General features: G+C 37.6%; 1 protein-coding gene across 3 annotated transcripts; it reads left to right on the top strand.

Moving 5' to 3' along the window:
- Positions 1-1,597: 1,597 nt before the first annotated feature.
- adam8b (ADAM metallopeptidase domain 8b) lies at positions 1,598-18,609 on the top strand. Of its 3 annotated transcripts, XM_079852038.1 has the most exons (23): positions 1,598-1,789; positions 2,176-2,258; positions 2,403-2,509; positions 2,646-2,724; positions 3,149-3,225; positions 3,366-3,549; positions 3,640-3,702; positions 4,088-4,159; positions 4,766-4,935; positions 5,384-5,465; positions 5,602-5,735; positions 6,918-7,095; positions 7,248-7,337; positions 10,034-10,229; positions 11,419-11,521; positions 11,650-11,818; positions 11,913-11,993; positions 12,099-12,183; positions 12,295-12,406; positions 13,542-13,710; positions 14,432-14,467; positions 17,539-17,613; positions 17,993-18,609. In XM_079852038.1, exons 1-23 carry the CDS (start codon positions 1,738-1,740, stop codon positions 18,047-18,049), a joined length of 2,454 nt encoding a protein of 817 aa, XP_079708164.1. In that variant the 5' UTR covers positions 1,598-1,737; the 3' UTR covers positions 18,050-18,609. The 3 variants fall into 3 exon arrangements, with proteins under 3 accessions (XP_079708164.1, XP_079708165.1, XP_079708166.1); XM_079852039.1 differs by lacking the exon at positions 17,539-17,613 and having other exon boundaries at positions 1,641-1,789; positions 17,993-18,602; XM_079852040.1 differs by lacking the exons at positions 17,539-17,613; positions 17,993-18,609 and adding an exon at positions 15,388-15,514 and having other exon boundaries at positions 1,641-1,789.
- Positions 18,610-19,819: the final 1,210 nt, after the last annotated feature.

The following is a 19,819-nucleotide window of genomic DNA, read 5'->3' as shown; positions in this document are numbered from 1 at the left end:
AAGCTTGCAAAGAGACTACAGCTAAAAGGGACATTTAATAAAAACATAAAAAGCATCTATTGCAGCATAGAGCTACTTAAATATTCATAGCTGAAGCAATGTAATAGGCTACCTTTACATCAACTTCTATTAAAAAAATGTTGGTACAAAACTCTTTACACACGGGTGTGACAGCCATTTTTACGCTAATATTTTGATATTCACTTTTCAAGTAAAGTGCCACACCAGATTATAAAGACAAACATTTTTATTTTTCCATGACATTTAATTTAGTGGAACCATCTGTTTTGTTGTCGTTTGTCTTGATTTACTGTTGAATGATTCTCTGGCATGGTGTATGGAGAGCAGGCTAAACAATATTCTTTCACATCATTCACAGAGTATGCTTTTTGGCACCGGTCAACCACTGCCCCAAGTTATTATTATTCTAAATTTGGTCATCTTCAGAAAATAAGCATTCAAAGACTAAATGCCAAAATATAAATCCTTCAACAATCACCCAGCAAACAGAAAACAATTTCCTCTGTTTAACAGAGCAATTTCTCAAGAAGAGACCAAATAAAATCAAAAAGTGTCTAATCTAACAATAAATAAATAGGCCTAAATAAATGTATATAGTGAATTAGTGTGAGAGGTAAGAGGCTTGTTACTGTAGGCCTAACTGACGGAGACACCAAAGATAGGCCTATACTTTTTGAGAAATTTGTGTCTGTGATCTGTCCTCTAGTGGTTGTGTTTTGCAAGTGAATTATTATTTATTTATTTTTTCATCAAGGAATATAGGCTTATACATATTTATTTATTCAAGTCACAGTTTTCAGCCTATTTTGGGGGAGAAAAAACATTCATATATTTTGGGTTTATTTGAACCTTATTTTCAGTAAATTCTGGCAATACTGAATACTGAAGGTGACTGTGTCCAGGTTTACATTAATACATATTGTTTTTAAAATCACGTACATACATCAGTTGTAATAATAATATTATGTAGGAATTAAAGAAACTCTAAAGGTAAAAGCTATAATTACATATTAAACATTTGCTATGACATGTGTTTCCTGTAATATCATGAGTCACTGTCGTTACCGGGATATGTTGCGGTCTGTCCCACTGGGTGGTAATAGAGGAAACACAACAACTGTGTTCATGGAAGGGCGCTCGGAGCGAGGCCCAAATCACCGATTGATTCATTGAGACGCATTCAAATCTCAGGTCTTGTTTTGCTCACTAAAACCTAAAATTATTTAATTATTTAATTTTAAAAGATTTTGATGTAAAACAAATTAAAGCATTAAACATTAAAATTCACCCCATCGGTCGATATAAGACGATTTAAAAATATATTTCTTGTAATCACAAACGGTTGTGATTGGTCCACCAAGATCAGCGTCGAGAAAAGTATTAGTTACCACGTGACAACGTTGTCAGGGATCAATTTCAGCAGCAGTGTGGACAATAATTTACACCTCCATAATGACACTGAGATATTGTGCATTGACATAGAATTAAAATAAGCATTTAAATTAGTCAAATTAAAATAATTATTATTTTGACCATTCATGACGTCTCTTAGCCCCGCCCCTTTCAAAAATTCTGTGTCGTGCTAATGGCCATTCTACGTGTTTATTCTGGTCTGTCCTGATAAAGTAAAAGTGCAACCCACTTGGGCGGATCTCAAGTTTATCTTTTAGCATGTATTTCTCCTGACATGTTCCATTTCCATAACGCGCAGTAACCATGCAGTGTTTTACCTTCACAGCTCATGTACTTTGCTGTCTTTGTCTTTGCGGTACGTACGCGATATTCTTTTAATTAAGTAGAAATCTGTTTTACTTCTTAATTCATGTAATTATTTGCGCTAAATTATTTAACCGGGCGTTTTAGTCTATTTTAATAATTTATTAATGTAAAGGCAATTTACATTCATGCGAATGGGATACTTATAGTAATAGTAGTGTCTGTATTGTATAGTGATGTAGAAACTTTTCTGTCCTTTAAGTTGATTTTAAAGAGTTTATTATCTTTATTCTTGTTGTTAGCAAATCCATTTATATTTTAGAATTTTTATTAGAAACTCTCAACTTATTATTTTTTTAACGTCATTTATCAAGGATGCTGTTAACTCTTGGATAGTGCATTTGTGAAACATTTAAATATATTTTGATTCTTCATCAGGATGTGTTGCAGAGAGTATCCATACTTTACCTCACGTAGAGCAGTTTGATGTGGTGAGACCTAAAAGACTGAGTCTCAGTAAGGTACATCCGTTTACCACTGGGATATTAGTTACAGCAGCAAGAAATGCCTAAAACAACAACAACCAGTTTAGTTCTTATATTTTTGGAAAAGCAACAGTGGAGTTGTGCTGTTTATGTGTGGATTAACATATCAATCCTATGCAGGTACAGTCTGATAAAAGTCCACAAAGCCATGAAAAGTATCCTGATAGACTTACATATAAATTATTCTTTGGAGGGGAAAATCACATGATTCATTTGGAAAAGAACAGGTGAGTGTTGCATTAGGCTATATTTCACTTGAAGTTTCTCTCTAAGATGTCTGTACATTTCATTTTGATGTTTAATAGTATGAAATACACCATTGTACTCTAAAGTTGGCCTAAATAAATGTTTACTGTGGTTTAGGCAACTCATTGGACATAATTATACTGAAATATACTATCAAGATGATGGATTGATTGTGAGCAGCAATCCAAATTTAAAGGTAACTTACTGTAATTGAACAATACCAGAACAGAATACTTTTCATACTATTTATGCATATACTGTAGTATTTTCTAGATCCATACTGTAGATAAACTACTACCTTTACCAACATCTGCACTCAACTCCATTTCCCACGTGCTAAAAGAATTGGAATTAATTATGTATAGGATTTTAAACATATCTGAATTTCTAAGATGATGATCAGAAATCGCTTGAAGAACTAAACATGCGAAGTCATGTTACAGCAATGTAGCAAACTGTTGTTCACATGCTATTTAAAATAGTATATACATTGCATAGTGCGTAGTTCCTGCTAGTATTATATTCTAAACATGTATTAAAGTCACATAGGATTGGTTGAAGTGCCCTGATATAAGCTTTAGATATACATATAAATATAAATTTTGTATCATTTGTATCAGGAAAATTGCTATTATCATGGCCATATTCAGGATTTGGAAGATTCCTCAGTCAGTGTGACAATCTGTTCTGGAATCAGGTATCATGCACAACGCCATGCTCCTATTACATCATGTTCATTACAAGACGCTTTTCATACATTTCCTAATGGATATGCAGTAGTATTAGATGCCATGTTTGTATGCTCTTGAACAGCAGCATTCTGTCCTCTGTCCATAGAGGTTTTGTTAGGGTGAAAAAGCAAGTATACCTGATTGAACCCCTGACCAACCACACTGATGGAGATCATGCGCTCTATAAGCACCAACATCTGAGGTGGAAGAGAAGCTCTTGTGGTGAACCAAACACCGCCATTTATGAGCATGAACCACCAGTGGCTGTCCCCTTAAAGTCCAGCAGACAGGTAATAACATCTTCTAGCACAATTCTAGCAAATGTTCTGCGTATGAAAGAAATTATATATAGATTCTAAAACATTGATATATCCTCTTAGAAAGTGAAGCGTTTTCACACTCCAAGATTTGTGGAATTGTTTCTTGTGGTCGATAACACTGAGGTAAGAATTTGACCTTAAATGTTTTATTTTTTAAGTATATATCAACCGTTGTGAGTTTGTCAATGACTGATGGTGGTGCAAATATCCAGGCAATAAAATCTTGCTGATATTTAAAAAATGCTGAAATGAAATAAACACCTTTTTTTACAATTTACTAAAAAAAAAAAGTATAAGCTAATGCAATTCATTTAAAAATGGTCAAATATTGTCTGTTTGATTGGCCTAGATAATATATTAGTGAATCACTAATATTTATGCCTTATAGATTTTGACATATTTCATACTGAGGCCAGTAGTGCTAGTCACGATACTTCAAGCAAAAGCTGAAAGTAAATTTTCCAAAAAAAAAGCCAAACAAATAATTGCCATTTTTTTACTCTTATAGTACAAAACCTATGGTTCTAACATGGACATTATCAGAGCCAGGATGCTGGAGGTTGCAAATCATGTTGACAAGGTATATATTCATATATTTTATTCTAATATATATTTAAACCTACAAATACTTACTTTTTTGATTTACAATATTTGAAAATCAGCTCAAAGTGTTTTTTCAACTTTCTGTATTGTGTAATGCTGCTGTTACAAAGTCACTCCAAAGGGAGTTATTTATTCTCTATATCAGTAGCGCTGTTTCTGAATTTCCTGAAACGCCTCAATTGTAATCTTGAGTTTATTTCTGGAAATGTACAAGTCACAATATTCCTTATTTAAATAATTCCCACCCAAGGCATTCGCAAAAAAAGAGCCTGGTTAAGTTTTGTTAGTAGTGTGTTGAAACTCGCTGTTTAGGTAAGGGGCGTGACATTTCCCAAACACGCTCAAAGAGCTTGACCAATCACAACACACAGGTTCAGCCATCCAATCAGAGCACATTGCGCTTTTCGGAATGAGGGACTTTACAAATACAGGAACTAAACAGAGCGTTACTGACAGCCTGGGAAGAGAGGAGCTGCAACAATATGAAAAATTATGTTTAGTTTAATTATGTTTTTTGAATATTTTGAAAAAGGGCGTAATGTCCCCTTTAAGAAATATAATAAGCACTTTATTCTTTTCTCAGTTGTATCGACCCCTTAATATCCGGGTTATGCTAGTGGGACTTGAGGTCTGGACAACACAGGACCAGTTTGTAGTCAGTGTGAGTTCTGATGACACTCTTAGTCGGTTTATTAAGTGGAGAAAGAGCAATCTGCTTAAAAGGGTCAGGCATGACAACGCTCAGTTTGTGACGTGAGTATATGATCTAATTAACCATTTACTCAGCTGGATGACTAAGACCTTCACTACACTATAGCATAGCAGAACCTATAGCGTACTTTAATATAACGCTTACAATAAGGTTTCATTTGTTATCATTAGTTTATGGCATTACATATCATGAATTAGCAATAAACAATACTTCTAAATCATTTATTACTCATATTTAATGTTAATTTCAACATTTACAAATACATTAATATAATGATCTAACATTTGTATCTGTTAACATTAGTTAATACAATGTGAATACAAACAATGAACAATTGTATTATTAACTAATATTATTAACAAAGATTTATAAATGCTGTAAAAAAATATATTGCTTAGTTCATGTTAGCTAATGCATTAACTAATGTTAAGAAACAAGTCCATAATGCAAAGTGCTACTGTTTTAGTTGTTGGTTTTCTTTTCTTCCAGTGGAATTGATTTTTTGGGGGACACAGTTGGTCTGGCAAACAAATTTGCAATGTGTGCGGAAAGCTCAGCGGGAGTCAATCAGGTATTCATGATCTGAGTTAGTAATGATTTTCTGGTAGTGAATTACTTCCTATAATTGAACAAAAAAGATTATTTCTTTAAAGACACATTATAATTACATATTATTCCTTAAATGGCTATATGCTGTTATTTTTCAGGATCATAATCTAAACTCACTGGGCTTGGCATCTACAATTGCCCATGAGATGGGTCATAACATGGGCATGTCCCACGATGTAGATCACTGCATGTGTGGTTCATCAATGTTCTGTATCATGACAGAGCGTGTGGGGTAAGCAGTATGTGTGTAATGTATTTTCAGTGTACTGTTTATTTTTGCTTTATTTAGAAGTCAGATCTGTTTGTCTAGTAGCTGCCTGCCATCTGTATACCTACCAAACACTCACTACCTAAGCAACTACTGATCAATGCCTAAGACCAGGAATGCCCTGGCAACCACTCATAACATCTTAGCAACCACATAAAAGCAAACTAGCGACAACCTACTATGCCCTAGCAACCACTCGGCAAACCCTTGTGAAAAAGAAGTACACTTTATAACACTTTTGAAAAAAACGACTTATTATGGAAGTAATATAATATACTAATATATTTAGACTTAAGTGTGAAGTAAATGTAATATTTTACACCGACAGGGGCGGGTGTTGTGAGGTTTTCGCGTGCAGCCGTCATAGGCAGCCGTGCACGAGCGCAAAACCTCACAACACCCGCCCCTGTCGGTGATTGGTTGGAACACTATTTATTTTGGTTTTGCGTGGTGGTGAGCGCAGTTGTTTTTGTGTGCAGATCTCAGAGCCTAGGCTGCCTAGAGAGAGACGCGGTTTTTTGACGGCTTGCTTATGGGGCGGGCCGCTAGCGGATCGTTAGGAAAGATTAGATGAATGTGATCATTTATGTTTGGGCCTGAAATCGCTGATACAACCTTTAAGTGTGTTAAGAAAATTAATGAAAATGTGAAACGTCATGTACTTCCTTTAAATACACTTAAGTGGCCTTTTATTTAATTAATATTATATTACATTTTACATTTTTACATTTATTCATTTAGCAGACGCTTTTATCCAAAACGACTTACAAATGAGAACAATAGAAGCAGTTAAACTAACAGTAGGACAACAATATGCAAGTGCTATGACCCTTCTCAGTTTATATGACCCTTCTCATATTATATGCTAGTTAATTTAAAAAAAAACTTTTACACTACAACACCGTACACTACAAGCGCACATTCAGTACAGTTAAGCGTACTTTTTACAAGGGTAGTACACGTACAAGTACAAGTGCAAGAAACTCTTTAAACCTTTAAGTTTCACTATGCTGAAAACACAATGTGAGGCTTCTATTGGAGATGGATCGTAGTAAAAAAACAACAATGTATGTGGACTGCTCTGCCTTGTAGCAGTTTAAAGTGTGCACTGTTTGAAAATGACATATTCTGAAATTGTCTATCTAGCACGCTGTTCCCGGAGATGTTTAGTGACTGTAGTCTAGAACAGCTGAGTGTGTTTCTAGACAACGCCAACCCCAGCTGCCTGCTGGACATCCCCAGCTCAGACAAACTCTACAGTGGGCCTGTCTGTGGTAATGCTTTCCTGGACCCTGGAGAGGAGTGTGACTGTGGAACAGTGGAGGTATTGCGCACACATCCTGTGTCTGTAGTGACTCAGTCAACCCTGGCCTTGAAATGATCCTTCTTAAATGACATCATTAATGCATTAATGTAGGTTCACGTTTTACCCACATCTGATATCTCATTGATGACTGTGATTTACCGTCTTCTAAGGAATGTGAAAACCCATGCTGTGATCCCAAGACCTGCCGACTCACTGAAGGCTCACATTGTGCTTACGGAGATTGCTGTGAGAATTGCCAGGTAATGTCCATAAGTGACTTTGTGTCTTTAATTTCACTGTAGAGCATTTTGGATAAAATGACTGGGATGAAGTAAGCTTGTGTGAGTAATGGAATAAAATTATTCTGTGCTACTACTAGAAAAATTCTTCAAGCCCTTTTTATTACAAAATATCACTATGAACTTACACTATAGAATGTCTTTATTAAAGGAATTATATGCACCTATGAAATTAGTCATGACTCTGATGAGACTCAAACCCACAACCTTTGAACTGCATCATTCTACACTCTAGAATTCTAATGTGCTATCCATTGAGTCTCAGCAGAACAAAAGCCAGGTTCAAAACTGGCCTTCTTTCCTAGAGTAAACCAAGAGAGAAAAGTATTTGGTAGAGAAGCACTGTTGGGATTTAAACCCAGCATCCATAAATCAGACTTGAGTGCTGTCTTTGACTTGACATATAGTGTGTGGGAGGCATAATAGAGTTTGCAAATGTCACGCAAGCTTTTGTTCTAGATGTTTTTTTTGTTTGTTTTTTGGTGTGGGAGAAGGGGGCAAAATGCATTTACCAAATTGCCAAAAGTTTAACTCTATAACCTTTGAAGGGCCTCATTGAACATTCATAGAGCCCACCTAAAATCCCCTTCATAGGTACCACTGAACCTAGAATCTCATGTTTACAAGACACACACTCCAACCAACTGAGCAATGGCACCAACTGTTGCAAAAAAGGGTGACTCAGAAAAGCAAAGATCCAGGAAAGAGGTAAAAGTGTTGTTGAACAGTCGCTAGAGAGCTTAAAAGAGTTTGAAAATGTCAAACAAAACACTTTACTAGATGTATTTTGGGTGGTGTAAGCGTGGTAAAATGCACTTAAAATTTTTTCAAAGTGACTCGAATGGACATCCTTTGAACGGCCTCTTTTTACAATCTAGGGAGCCAATGTGCTATACACAACTAAACACATGGCAAACCCACTCTAAACAGAAACAAACCCAGACAATCCCTTACATTTCCCCCACCATCAAGAAGGTCCAACGGATGAGGGCGGGAGGGGGCCTAGAAGGTGCTGAGCAAGCACAGGGGACAAATACAGAGCCAGGGCGGAGCAAACGACAGGAGGAACCAGGATGGAGATGATGGTGGGAAGAGCCAGTGTGGAATCCCCAGCTAGAAACCCCAGGACGAAAGCCCAAGCCAGAGTCGAGGGAGGGAGGAGCCATGGTGGAGTCCTGGCAGACGGAAACAGGGCAACAGTCATCCGATACGAAGCCGATGGTGATGGAGACCCAGGGGTAGCTGAAGAGCCCCGGTAACACTGACGGTCCTGGAGACCAAGGCAGAGTCATGGAGACAAGTGGCTGAGGCGAAGCCAGCACGGAGGACTGTGGCGGAGCCAGTGCACCTGAGGACTGAGGTGAAGCCAAAAGGAAGGTTGAGCCTGACGGAGCTGAAGGGGTGGAGGGACAAAGCACAGCTGAAGGCTCAAAAGTCTGTGACACAGGCAGAGCGACGAATGATCAAGGTGGAGTCGTAGGGATGAGGAAGCCCTGGTGGAGCCGTAGGGACGACGATCCCAAGCGGAGCCGTAGAGGTGAGGAGCAACGGTGGAGCGACTGGTTGACTGGCAGAGGTGGAGTGAAGGGGCTGGAGATTTTACAGTCGGGTCAACAGTCCAGGGCTGAGCTGGCGAACAAACAGTACAAGGCGGATCCACGATGCTCGCATCGGGCAAAGTAGGAGGAGACGAAGGGCTGGAGTAAGACAGTGAGGACAGGGCTGAAGGACTGGGCAGTGCAGGCAGGGATTTAACAATCTGGACACACACATTTCTCAGGAATGGCATCCTTGGCCAAAGCGTAATGACAGACTTCTCAGAGACGGCCTTCTTGGCCGATACAATACAGATTGACGTCTCAACATGGAACAGGCAGACATTTCAGGAATGGCTCTCTTGGCCGACTAGGAACATAATAAAAGAGCCTGATCTAATCACATGCAGTGAACGTTTAATGCAAACAAACTCAAAATACACTTCTCAGGAAAACTAGATGCAAAAACACGGGAACAGAACAACCAAACTAATACTGACGAGATCACACAAAGAACAGAAGAAACACACTGCCTAAATAGACAGACAAACCAATCAATGAAATCCACAGGTGTAACTGATAATCAAAACAATGAATAATCACCAAGTTAACCAACTGAAAAGGAAACAGATCTAAACACATAGCAAACCCACCCTAAAAGAAACAAACATATTGATTCTTCGATCGCTGAATTTAATGCAAAATCAAGCAAACTCAAAACTCAAAGCAATATTAGGTAACAAAAATCCATAAATCAGAGTTCAAGCAAATTAATCAATACGTGTAAAGTGTCTTGCAGTATATTTGGAATTCGGAGCACCAGGACATCTGGTTAAATACAAGTGTTTTAAAAGGAAAGGCAGAGGTACAGGGTAATATTTAATATTTTCGATTATCTTTTATTGTAACTATTATTGTATTATTCTAACTTGTGCACTTTCAAAATGAGTGAGAGAGACACGGCTGCGCAAGTAATCCAATGCCTTTTTTATATTTATTGTCAAGCGTGTGGAATGAAATGAAAACATTAACATTAACTCTAGACAATGTGATAGTAGGCTGTGGTTCAAAATTATTGTTATTTACAATTATTGTTATTTCTTTTCTCTCTTTCCATGCTAGATAAAAGATGCTGAAAGCTTGTGTCGAGAAGCTGTAAATGAGTGTGACGTTCCAGAGTATTGCACAGGGCTCTCAGAGCAGTGCCCAGAGAATGATTTTAAGATGAATGGCATACCTTGCAGCACTGGCAAGGGTTACTGCTACAATGGCCAATGCCCCACTCACCTCCAGCACTGCCAAAAACTTTGGGGAACAAGTAAGCATGAGTCCAAATCTTTTCCAACATCTATGTCATCTTTTAATAGACATTCCCTAGCACAGGGTTAGTGAAGTAGGGAAATGCTGCTTACAGTTCACAATAAATGCAGTAATGCTGCTTCTCACAAACTCATGTGCATTGTGAGTTTAACATGCATTTGTGCACTAGGTTCATTTTATTTACTGTCACATTTGCATAATTGCCAACATTTTTGCCGACAGAAGTTTACAGCATTTCATCAATATTATGCCAAAATAAAAGCTTGATGATTTGACGTTAAAAGCTCAAGGCTTTGAACTTTTAAAATTGAAGAATTTGAGAAATAAGTATTTGTATTGTAACTTGTAGTGTTTGTTGGTTCTTGTAAAGCGTAAACCCAAGTATGAATAGAAATTTCAAGAAAATGTCACAATTAATTACAAATAAATGGCAAGTGACACATTGAATTAAACATTACATTTTTAAGGACAAAGACTGAAATAGTATTTTCTTGTAAAATGTACTTCATCGATCTTTATTTTATTCAGTACTTTGAAGAATAATTTTAACACTGCAATTATGACATGTGTGATATGATACAAATGTCATGTATGATACATGTATTACAATATTAATTTGTGGCCAAGTCGAGCAGCCCTATATATAATTTATTTATTTTAATTTTTTTAATACTTGCTAAAAGGATTAGATATTTTGTCTCCATGTCATATGACCATTCACCGACATCAGAAAACCGTGAACATGCAAATGTGTTGTAAAATGATTGAAGTAATAACTTCAAGTAATTTTAATAACCTGTCCTAAAGTAACCTAGGCCTAGTAAGTACTTTGTTCAGAAGCACAATCAGGGTTCAAATCTGGGTTGTAGGGTTGGGAGCTTACTAAATTAAGGAGGAGAGATTCCCTGATATGATTGTAAAGCACTTTGGGTGTACAGTAGTACATATGAAAGCGCTATATAAATGCCTCATTCATTCATTCATTCAAAGTACTGTGCGCTGCACCACTGCTTCTAATTACCTTAGCAAAATAAATGCTTTTACAGTCTGAATTGAATGTGACAAAACAAAGCTTGACTATAATGAGCTGATTCTTTTACCAAATCTCCAAAAAGGACCAGTTATTCATTTTTCAAAACTAAAAGAATTGATATTTGCTTCAATGTTTTGTCTGATTTTTTCACTAGGTTCCAAAGTGGCTTCTGATGCATGCTTTTTTCGAAACACATTTGGAAAAAATGATTCTCACTGTGGTAAAACCAAAGATGGCTACAGAGCCTGTACAAAAGAGTATGTGATCTTTTATAATTTTCTATGTAAAATAGCTCACAAAATGACATTTCCAGCATCAGTATTTGTAGCACCCGGTGTAGTCCAAACTGTAGATTTTGACATGATTTACTTTTTTCCTTATATAGAAGCATGCTTTGTGGAAAGATATTTTGTGATGGAGGAAACGAATATCCTGTTACCGGTCAGAAAGCTGTCATAAAAACATTAAGGGGCATGTGCAACATAGCTGGGGACCAATCAGAGGAGGACGCCCTCAGCATGGTTCCTACTGGCACAAAATGTGAACATAATAAGGTAAGCTTGTAAAAATTTTATTTGAACTATCACAGCAGGTATTTCTGTCTTGTAGGAACAAATTCTATGAAATCACTCGGTTATGTTTCAACAGGTTTGCTATGATTATATGTGCCAAGACCTGAATGTTTACGGCAGTAATGAACACTGCTCACTGAAATGCAGTGGTAGAGGGGTGAGGTCAAACCTCCATTTCATTGAAACCAACAGGAAAATGCCATATTTATAATTCATAATATAAAAAGCCATGCTTAGAGTGTTATTGTCTCTTATTTTACAGATATGTAATCACAAAAAGCAATGCCACTGTAAGGCTGGTTGGGCACCTCCTTTCTGTGAAGTCAAATATTCTGAATTGCCATCCGGTAATCAAACTCAAACTCTTTCTTTTTTTCTGAAAAATTCATAAGTGCGTTTAAATGACCTGCAGTAATGTACCATTTCGACAAATTTTACTCTTGTTTGCAATTTCTTAGGACAAGCAAAGATCATTGGCATCTCAGTAGCAGTTGCAGTCGCTCTGCTTCTACTAGTATGTGGAGTAGTGCTTTATTGTAAAAAAAGAAAAGGGAACATCAGCCACAAAACGTGAGTTGTTTAATTTGATTTGCTTTGCTAAATGTATCATGCTCATGGTCTTAAATGAACTCAAATGAACTTTTTTCCCCAACCATTCGTATTTGTTAGTGGTCATAAAACCGTTCTGCATAGTTTTTCCTTTTTTTTTTTTGACCCACTGACATCCTTCCAGGGTGTTTCCCTGCCTTTGGCCTAAAACTCTGGGATACGCTCCAGCATCCCCATGATCATAAGTCAAGTCACATTTATTTATATAGCACTTTATACAATACAGAAAAGCAGCTTCAAATGAATAAACAGAACAATAACAGTGTTAATGTTGTAAAATTAATTAATTATGAAACAAATTAAATTTCACCTATAAAGCAGCTCTACAGAATAAGATAATAGTGTCATTATTCAACTCATTTTATCTCAATGCTGTTTTAATTTAGTCCAGTGACTGCGTTAGTATTGCAAAGTTCATCAATTATGAAACAATTTCAATTCAGCTATAGCAGCTCTAGAGCCCACAATAGTGTCATTATTCATTACTAAGTCAGTTCAATGTTGGTTCAATAACAGTGTCAATGTTGCAAAGTTAGTGTTATTATCAAATGAGAACTAAATCTGAACCATACTGAGCTTGATAATGTCATTAGTTAAATCGATAATATTACAGAATATGACAAGGAGCCAAAAATGCCATCAGGTGACAGTAGTGGAGAAAAAAACCTTGAGAGAAACTAGGCTCAGTCAAGGAGCCATTACTCTTCAAGCCTAAATGACAAGCGGTTTTGATAATAAATGGTTGGATGGATTTTTTTGGACCCTATGGCAGTGGGTATCATTTAGCTGTTTTTCTCTGAATATTTTAGACATCATCAAATGTGTGATAAAATAAGTATTGACTCATGATTTTGTTCCTCAAAATGTGTTGCGCCAGAGTTCTTAAAAAACTCTGAAAGTAACTGCTGTCAGATGACATGCAAGTTGCTGATTACAAGATTACTGAGTGTATCTTTAAAACATGTTATGTTAGTGTTACATCCAGCTGATTTCCTGGAAGTGCCTTGGAAATTCATTGGTCAGAATGTGTGGCTAGCTGTGAGTTTATGTAATTATAATCTGTCTGTTTATTTTACGTCTCTCTGTTTGTTTACAGAAAAGCTCCATCTTCAGGGCAGTTGAGCCTTCTTATTGAGAACAACAGTGCCAAGAAGGACCACCCTCAGATCAGCCAGCCCATATTCATGGGGACCACCGTAACTCAACCCTGCACCCCTCTAACTGCTAGAGTGGGTCCGGCCCGTCCGGCCCGTCCTGCCCCCCTAGTTAGTACAACCTTCATTATTATGCTGCCCATTCATTATCATCTTAAAGTCAAAAAATCTATTCTCACTGCATGAAATGTAGAAGTTTTCCCCCCATTTGAGACATTTGAATGTGAAATTAATTTAGAACTGGAGTTAGGAGGTAGGGTCAAATTAGTAATGTTACCATACTTAATGGCTATTTGCATAATGTCTTGCATAAAGTGAGCCACATTGCAGCATATTCTGGTCAGGAACCACCCATCCAGTTGAAAATAGACCTTCTGGCCAACATGTAATGCACCCAGTCACAGTTTTTACATGCCATTTAGGGCTGGGTAAATCTAAAATTATTCATACAAGAATAATAGCCTGCTGAAAAAAACTCTCCCAAAATCAAAAACTGTGTAAATTGTGAATGGACTTGGGATTTCTGTCTGTCCAAAAGTTTTAACTAGTAGTCTACTGATTAAATCTTGAACAAGCTGAATATAAGTTCTGCTCATGGATATCTAGTTAATCACTACTTAATCAAACATAACTCAAGTATTGTTCAAAGATTTGAGTCCACAATTTTTACAGCAATGCTTTCCAGTTTTATACAACAGGCATATGGAGAGACTAAAGGGTTACATTTTTGTAGTTTCACATATCATGCCTTTCCGGGACAGGAAAGAGTCAAGCAGTCTTTTTGCTTTTCTCTAGAAAGATAAAAATAAATTTGTTCTCATTCTTCTTGCAGCCTCCAGAAAAACCACAGCAGACTGCAGTTAAACAGGTAAGATGAACTGTTGATAGCAGAAATTCACCTTTTCTTGTTCTTGTGTAAAATACAATTAATGATTTTTAAAATTTACCCCAAAATAAAAATCCTGTCAACTGTAAGACTTTCTGTCTTCTGTTGAACATGAAAGGAAATAGAATATTCCCATTTAAATCTACTGTAAAAAAACTTTACCCAAATTGTATTTTATGATTAGAAATGCATTTTCTTGCACATTTTGTAAATTATTTTAGCATTTTCCTGTTTACAGCATATATTTAGCATATATTTTAAATATAGAAATCTCCAAAATCATCACATGCACTATAAATGTATCATGATAGTAGTATAGTGCAGTTACAGTAGATTAGTACTTATTAAACACATTGTTAACATAGCAACATGCTATTTCCAAACTGTTGTAATCATGGGTGTAAAATACTTGAGTGATTTTACTTCATTACTTAAGTATTATTGCAGGGAATTTGTACTTTACTCAAGTAAAATTGAAACTGAATACTTGTACTCTTGCACAATTACTTTTCAGAAGAATAATGGATACTACTTTTTACTCCTTTCATTTAGTCCTTTCATTTAGTCAAGTAAAGACTGTCCATTCAGCCCTGTCTGTAGCTTTGTTTCCATCACCCTGTAATGCGCATTTTGAAGTATCACATCAGAAATGAGTGATGGAAATGCCAAATTTCTGGGGGGAAAATCCCATAATACGCTCACTTGAGGTGGCTTTTGACTTGAGTTAACGCGGATAATGGGAGATGACTTATTGGCTGTGTCCGCTGTTGGTGTTTTATTGCTGTTGGTTACTAGGTTAATTAATACCACTGTCGTCCTGAACAACTTGATGGAAACACACCTAATTTGCATTTGTTTTTGTTTTTTTGCAAACTTCGCTTCACGTTTGGATGGAAACCCAGCTAATGTTACACCTGTTTTGGTAACTAGGTTTGAGTTTGGATCTTTTTGCACTATTCCCAGTTCAGTTTCCTTTGTCTTTGTTTATCAGTTGCCATGGTTTTTGATTTGCCCTCATGTGTCACACCTGTGTCTAGTTATTTATCTTGTTTAGTCCCTAGTATGTCCCTGTTTATTTATAGCCTTGCGTTTTCTTCCGCCTTTGTCAGATCTCGTCAGCTTTATGTGGTTGTTCTGTTCATCGTGTTTTGTTTCTTGAGCTCCTAAGAACTGTTAACCTGAATTTGTGTTCAGTAAAGATACTGCTTGCAAATAGACCCAGCTCTTTTACATTCCACCTTTTGCAACCCCTTGCTGACAGAAGATCTGACCTAACAAATGGATGTAGTGGCAGTTCAGAGCCTCCTCTCAAAGAGCCCGGAGCCTCAAGGTGTACACACAGAGGTTTCTAGATCTGGTCCCCTTTGTGCAGCACAACAACATCAGCCTCTGCGTGTTTTTGGGAGATGGCCATAGAGGGACATTCCACCATTTCATAGAGTGGGTGTTACATCAGTGTGGATTCCCCTACACAGAAGAGAGTGAGGAAGACCCAGCCCCACTTGTGCCCATCGCACCACACAACTGAGACCACCGCAGACTCAGAGTCCGAGCTTGCCACGGATAAGTGAACATCGTCTTGTGGTGCCATCTCAAAGAGGCACAAAATCTCTTTCTCGGACCTTTACCTTGACTGTTCCCTGCTGGTGGAATGATCTGCCTAACTCAACCAGAGCTGCTGAGTCCGTAGCCATTTTCAAGAAACGGCTGAAGACGCATCTTTTTCGGCAACACTTGATCCACTAATACTAACACTTTCTCTTCTATTCTATATCTATTTAATAAAAAAAAAAGTACATGTACTGCGTTAGATTAAACTGGGAAGGGTCATAGCACTTGCATATTGTTGTCCTATTGTTAGTTTAACTGCTTCTATTGTTCTCATTTGTAAGTCGCTTTGGATAAAAGCATCTACTAAATGAATAAATGTAAGTGTAAATGGATAAAGAGCCGAAACCCCATGAGGAGGTGAAGTCAGAGCCCGCTGTAAACCAAGAGCTTAAGAAAGCCTAATCTGACAAGGTTTGTGAGCTGTGGTCATTTCCATAAAGGAGCATACTGCAGAGGCCATGTTCGTCCCAGAGCCCGAGCCGAACTCACTGCCTGCTCTGTCATGGCCAAGGAGGCTGTCTTGTAACCCTCTGCCTGTGCTATTCAGTTCTTCGGCCCTGTCTCCACTGGCTTCCTTTAACCCTTTGAAACTCCTTCGCTGGCTCCTATCAGCAGCTTGGATCCACCTTAGGTTTCCTGTTCGCCAGCTCCACCCTGGCGTGTCATCCCTCTGGCTCCACCTCAAACCTCCAAGCCTGTCACTCCACCTCAGCCCGTCGAACAGTCGGCTCCACCTGGGACCGCTCCTCGGGGCTTCCTTGTTGTTCCGGCTTTGTCTTGGTCAGTCGTCACTCTGTCTTTGCCATGAACTTCTGGGCCTTTGTCTACGCCTCGGCCCTCCAGCTCTTCGGTTTCGTCGGGCTGCTCCATCCCTTTGGCTCCACCTCAGTCCTCAATCACACCGACTCTGCCTCAGTCCCCCGGCACCCTGGCTCCACTTCAGCTTCTCGTCACCCCGACTCTGCTTTTGTCTCCATGTGTCACCCGGTCTCTTCTGCTTTGCCGTTGTATTTATAGCCCTGTGTTTTGTTTAGTCCTTGTCAGATCTTTTTGTTTAATGTGGTTGTTCTGTTCATCGTGTTCTGTTTCTTGAGATCCAGAGAGAAGCGTTAGTTTGTGTTCATTAAAGATATTGCTTGCAAATAAATCAAGCTCTTTTATTTTCCACCTTTTTGCAACCCCTTTCCTGCATTCTGACATTGTTCAGACAAATGCATAGTCTTATCAATTACCACTGAAAAGAATTGACTCATTCCCCAGTTTGTATAAGCTTGTATTTTCGGTTTGATAATGTGACTTTTAATTGTGCAAAACTGACACATTATCCACCTTATGTAAAATTTCATTTAGGATATAGGATTTGTAACATGTGTATAATGTTTGTGTTGTACAATAGTTGTTTATACATTTTCTTAGCTCGAAAATCCTGTGTGTAATTGTAGGGAATCAAGCCGACTGCACCTCCTGTTCCACCATTTAAACCATCTTTAGCAACAGGATCCTGGAGAAAAGATCAAGTTAGTTACTTGCATTTACTCTGAAAGTGATTGTATTGTACGCTCAGTTTGTCCTGTAATGTTAATATAAGCTACACTAAAAATAAAGGTTCTTTACTTCATCTATGGTTCCATTAAAGAACCTTTAACACCCTGAATCTTTCCATTCCACAGAAGGTTCTTTGTAGTGGAAAAAGGTTCTTTAGATTATTAAAATGTTCTTCATACTAAGAAAAAATATATATTTCAAGAACTCTTCAATGAAAGGTTCTTGGGGGAACCAAAATTGGTTATTCTGTGGTATCACTTTGAAAACTCCCTTTTGGGATCTTTATTTTTAAGAGTGTAAAAGAATTCTTGCATTCACCTATTAGTAAACTGTAGACCTTTTACATTGCAGGTCACAGGTGATACAGTGAAGGTTGTGTTGAGACCACCCACTATTCCAAGAAGATGACCAGACGTGAAATCATCATGTGACTCATTTAAACAAATTACAGTCCTTCTTGTTCACTTTTATAGTGTGGGGGTGGCTGAATCACAAAGTGCTTTTTTAAACCATGCTTTAAAAAACACACATACTGTACACTGTTGTGCTTGGCCTTGAGTAAGAGCTGTTTTTTGTCTGTTAAAGTAGTATTTATGATGGTATATTTATGTAATACATCTTAATGTGTGGTTGGAGAAATGATCAACAGGCCAAAATGTTTTATACAGTAATTAATTTAATTGAGCATTTACAGACTGTTTTCACGTGTATGTTTTTAATTCTGAATAAAAGTTATTTAACATATCCTGATCTGCCTTAAACTCAACTAAAGTATGAAACCAAAACAAGAAATATGTTTCTACTGGTTTGGTCACTTGGGAACCTATAAGTTTCAAAAATGAATCAGACAAAACTTTGAACTAATATGGTGTTCTGTTTCTGGTGTGCCACATGTTATAACTAGAGGCTACATTCCCTCTAGTTTGATTTGATTTTGTACACATTTAAATAAAAAAACTCTTAATGTAACGTCTGTTTTTTGCCGTATTTTTTCTTGGCAAAATTGCAACAAAAAAAAAAAGCGTAATAATCATTGTTGAAAAGTTAGAAAAACACACACACACACACACACAATGAACACCCATAATGCCCTCACAACCTTCTCTACAACTCCTGACCAGCCCAGATAATATTGTACATGACTGATACTGTATTTAGTGCAAGAATGTTTCCCTAACCTTTGAGATACGGGCTGTACACTGAATCATGACTGCCTTTTTGATTCTTTGTGAAGTGTGATTCATTGTGATTCATAGGCGCAGTTGTTTAATTTTCCTGTGGGTGAAACTGGAAATACTGTACATCCCAGGCTCCTTTGGAAAGGATAAGTGATACACTTGTCTGTGCTTGTCTTGATGCTGTGCTTAGATGCTTGTTATCTGAGTAAAAGCAAACATTTTTAAAGTTCATAAAACAGAAGTGAACAATACTTAAAGAAAAACAGTGGTATTATTTGTGGTTGTAAACTGTGCTGTTATCACAACTCTATCCTCATGTGATGTGATTCAGCTGTTCTCTAATGTACATTAACAAAGTCACTTGTATGTCAGCACTCAGCACTGAATTATAATTATCAATACAAACACAGAAGATTTCATTATGACCAGTGACTCAAAAAAAAAAAGTTCTTCTGAACTTCTATTCATCAAAAAATCCTGAAAATGTTTTTTATCGTGTTTCCACAAAAATATGAAGCAGCAAAACTGTTTTCTGAAGGATCATGTGTCACTGAAGACTGAAGTAGGTAATAATGATTTTGCATCACAGGCTGACTCCGAAATCGCCCCCTATACCCTCAAATAGGGCATTATTTGAAGGGACAGACATTTGTAGTGGTGTCCGAAACCGTAATGGACATTATCGAGTGCACTCATTCAATCCCACATTGCACCGCAATAATGCAGCCGATGTACGCTCAACGGCTGTCTGAATTCGCTCACTTGTTTTCATTCACTCCTTCAAGTGAACTGTGGACTAACAGGGAATATTGATTGAGGGTTTAGGGGGCGATTTTGGATTCAGCCACAGTGTTTGTCACGGTTTCGCCACCGTCACCCAACGCTCACAAACCTGTTCTGACCTGCGCATAGACACGACCACAACGCATGATGTAGTCAGCTGGATCCGGGCCGTATCCAGATCAGATGGTGGACCTGCGCATAGACACGACCACAACGC

This window comes from Squalius cephalus (genome assembly GCF_949319135.1).
Source record: "Squalius cephalus genome assembly, chromosome: 19".
Lineage (NCBI taxonomy): Eukaryota > Metazoa > Chordata > Actinopteri > Cypriniformes > Leuciscidae > Squalius > Squalius cephalus.
This window is presented reverse-complemented; position numbering and strand designations above follow the sequence as displayed.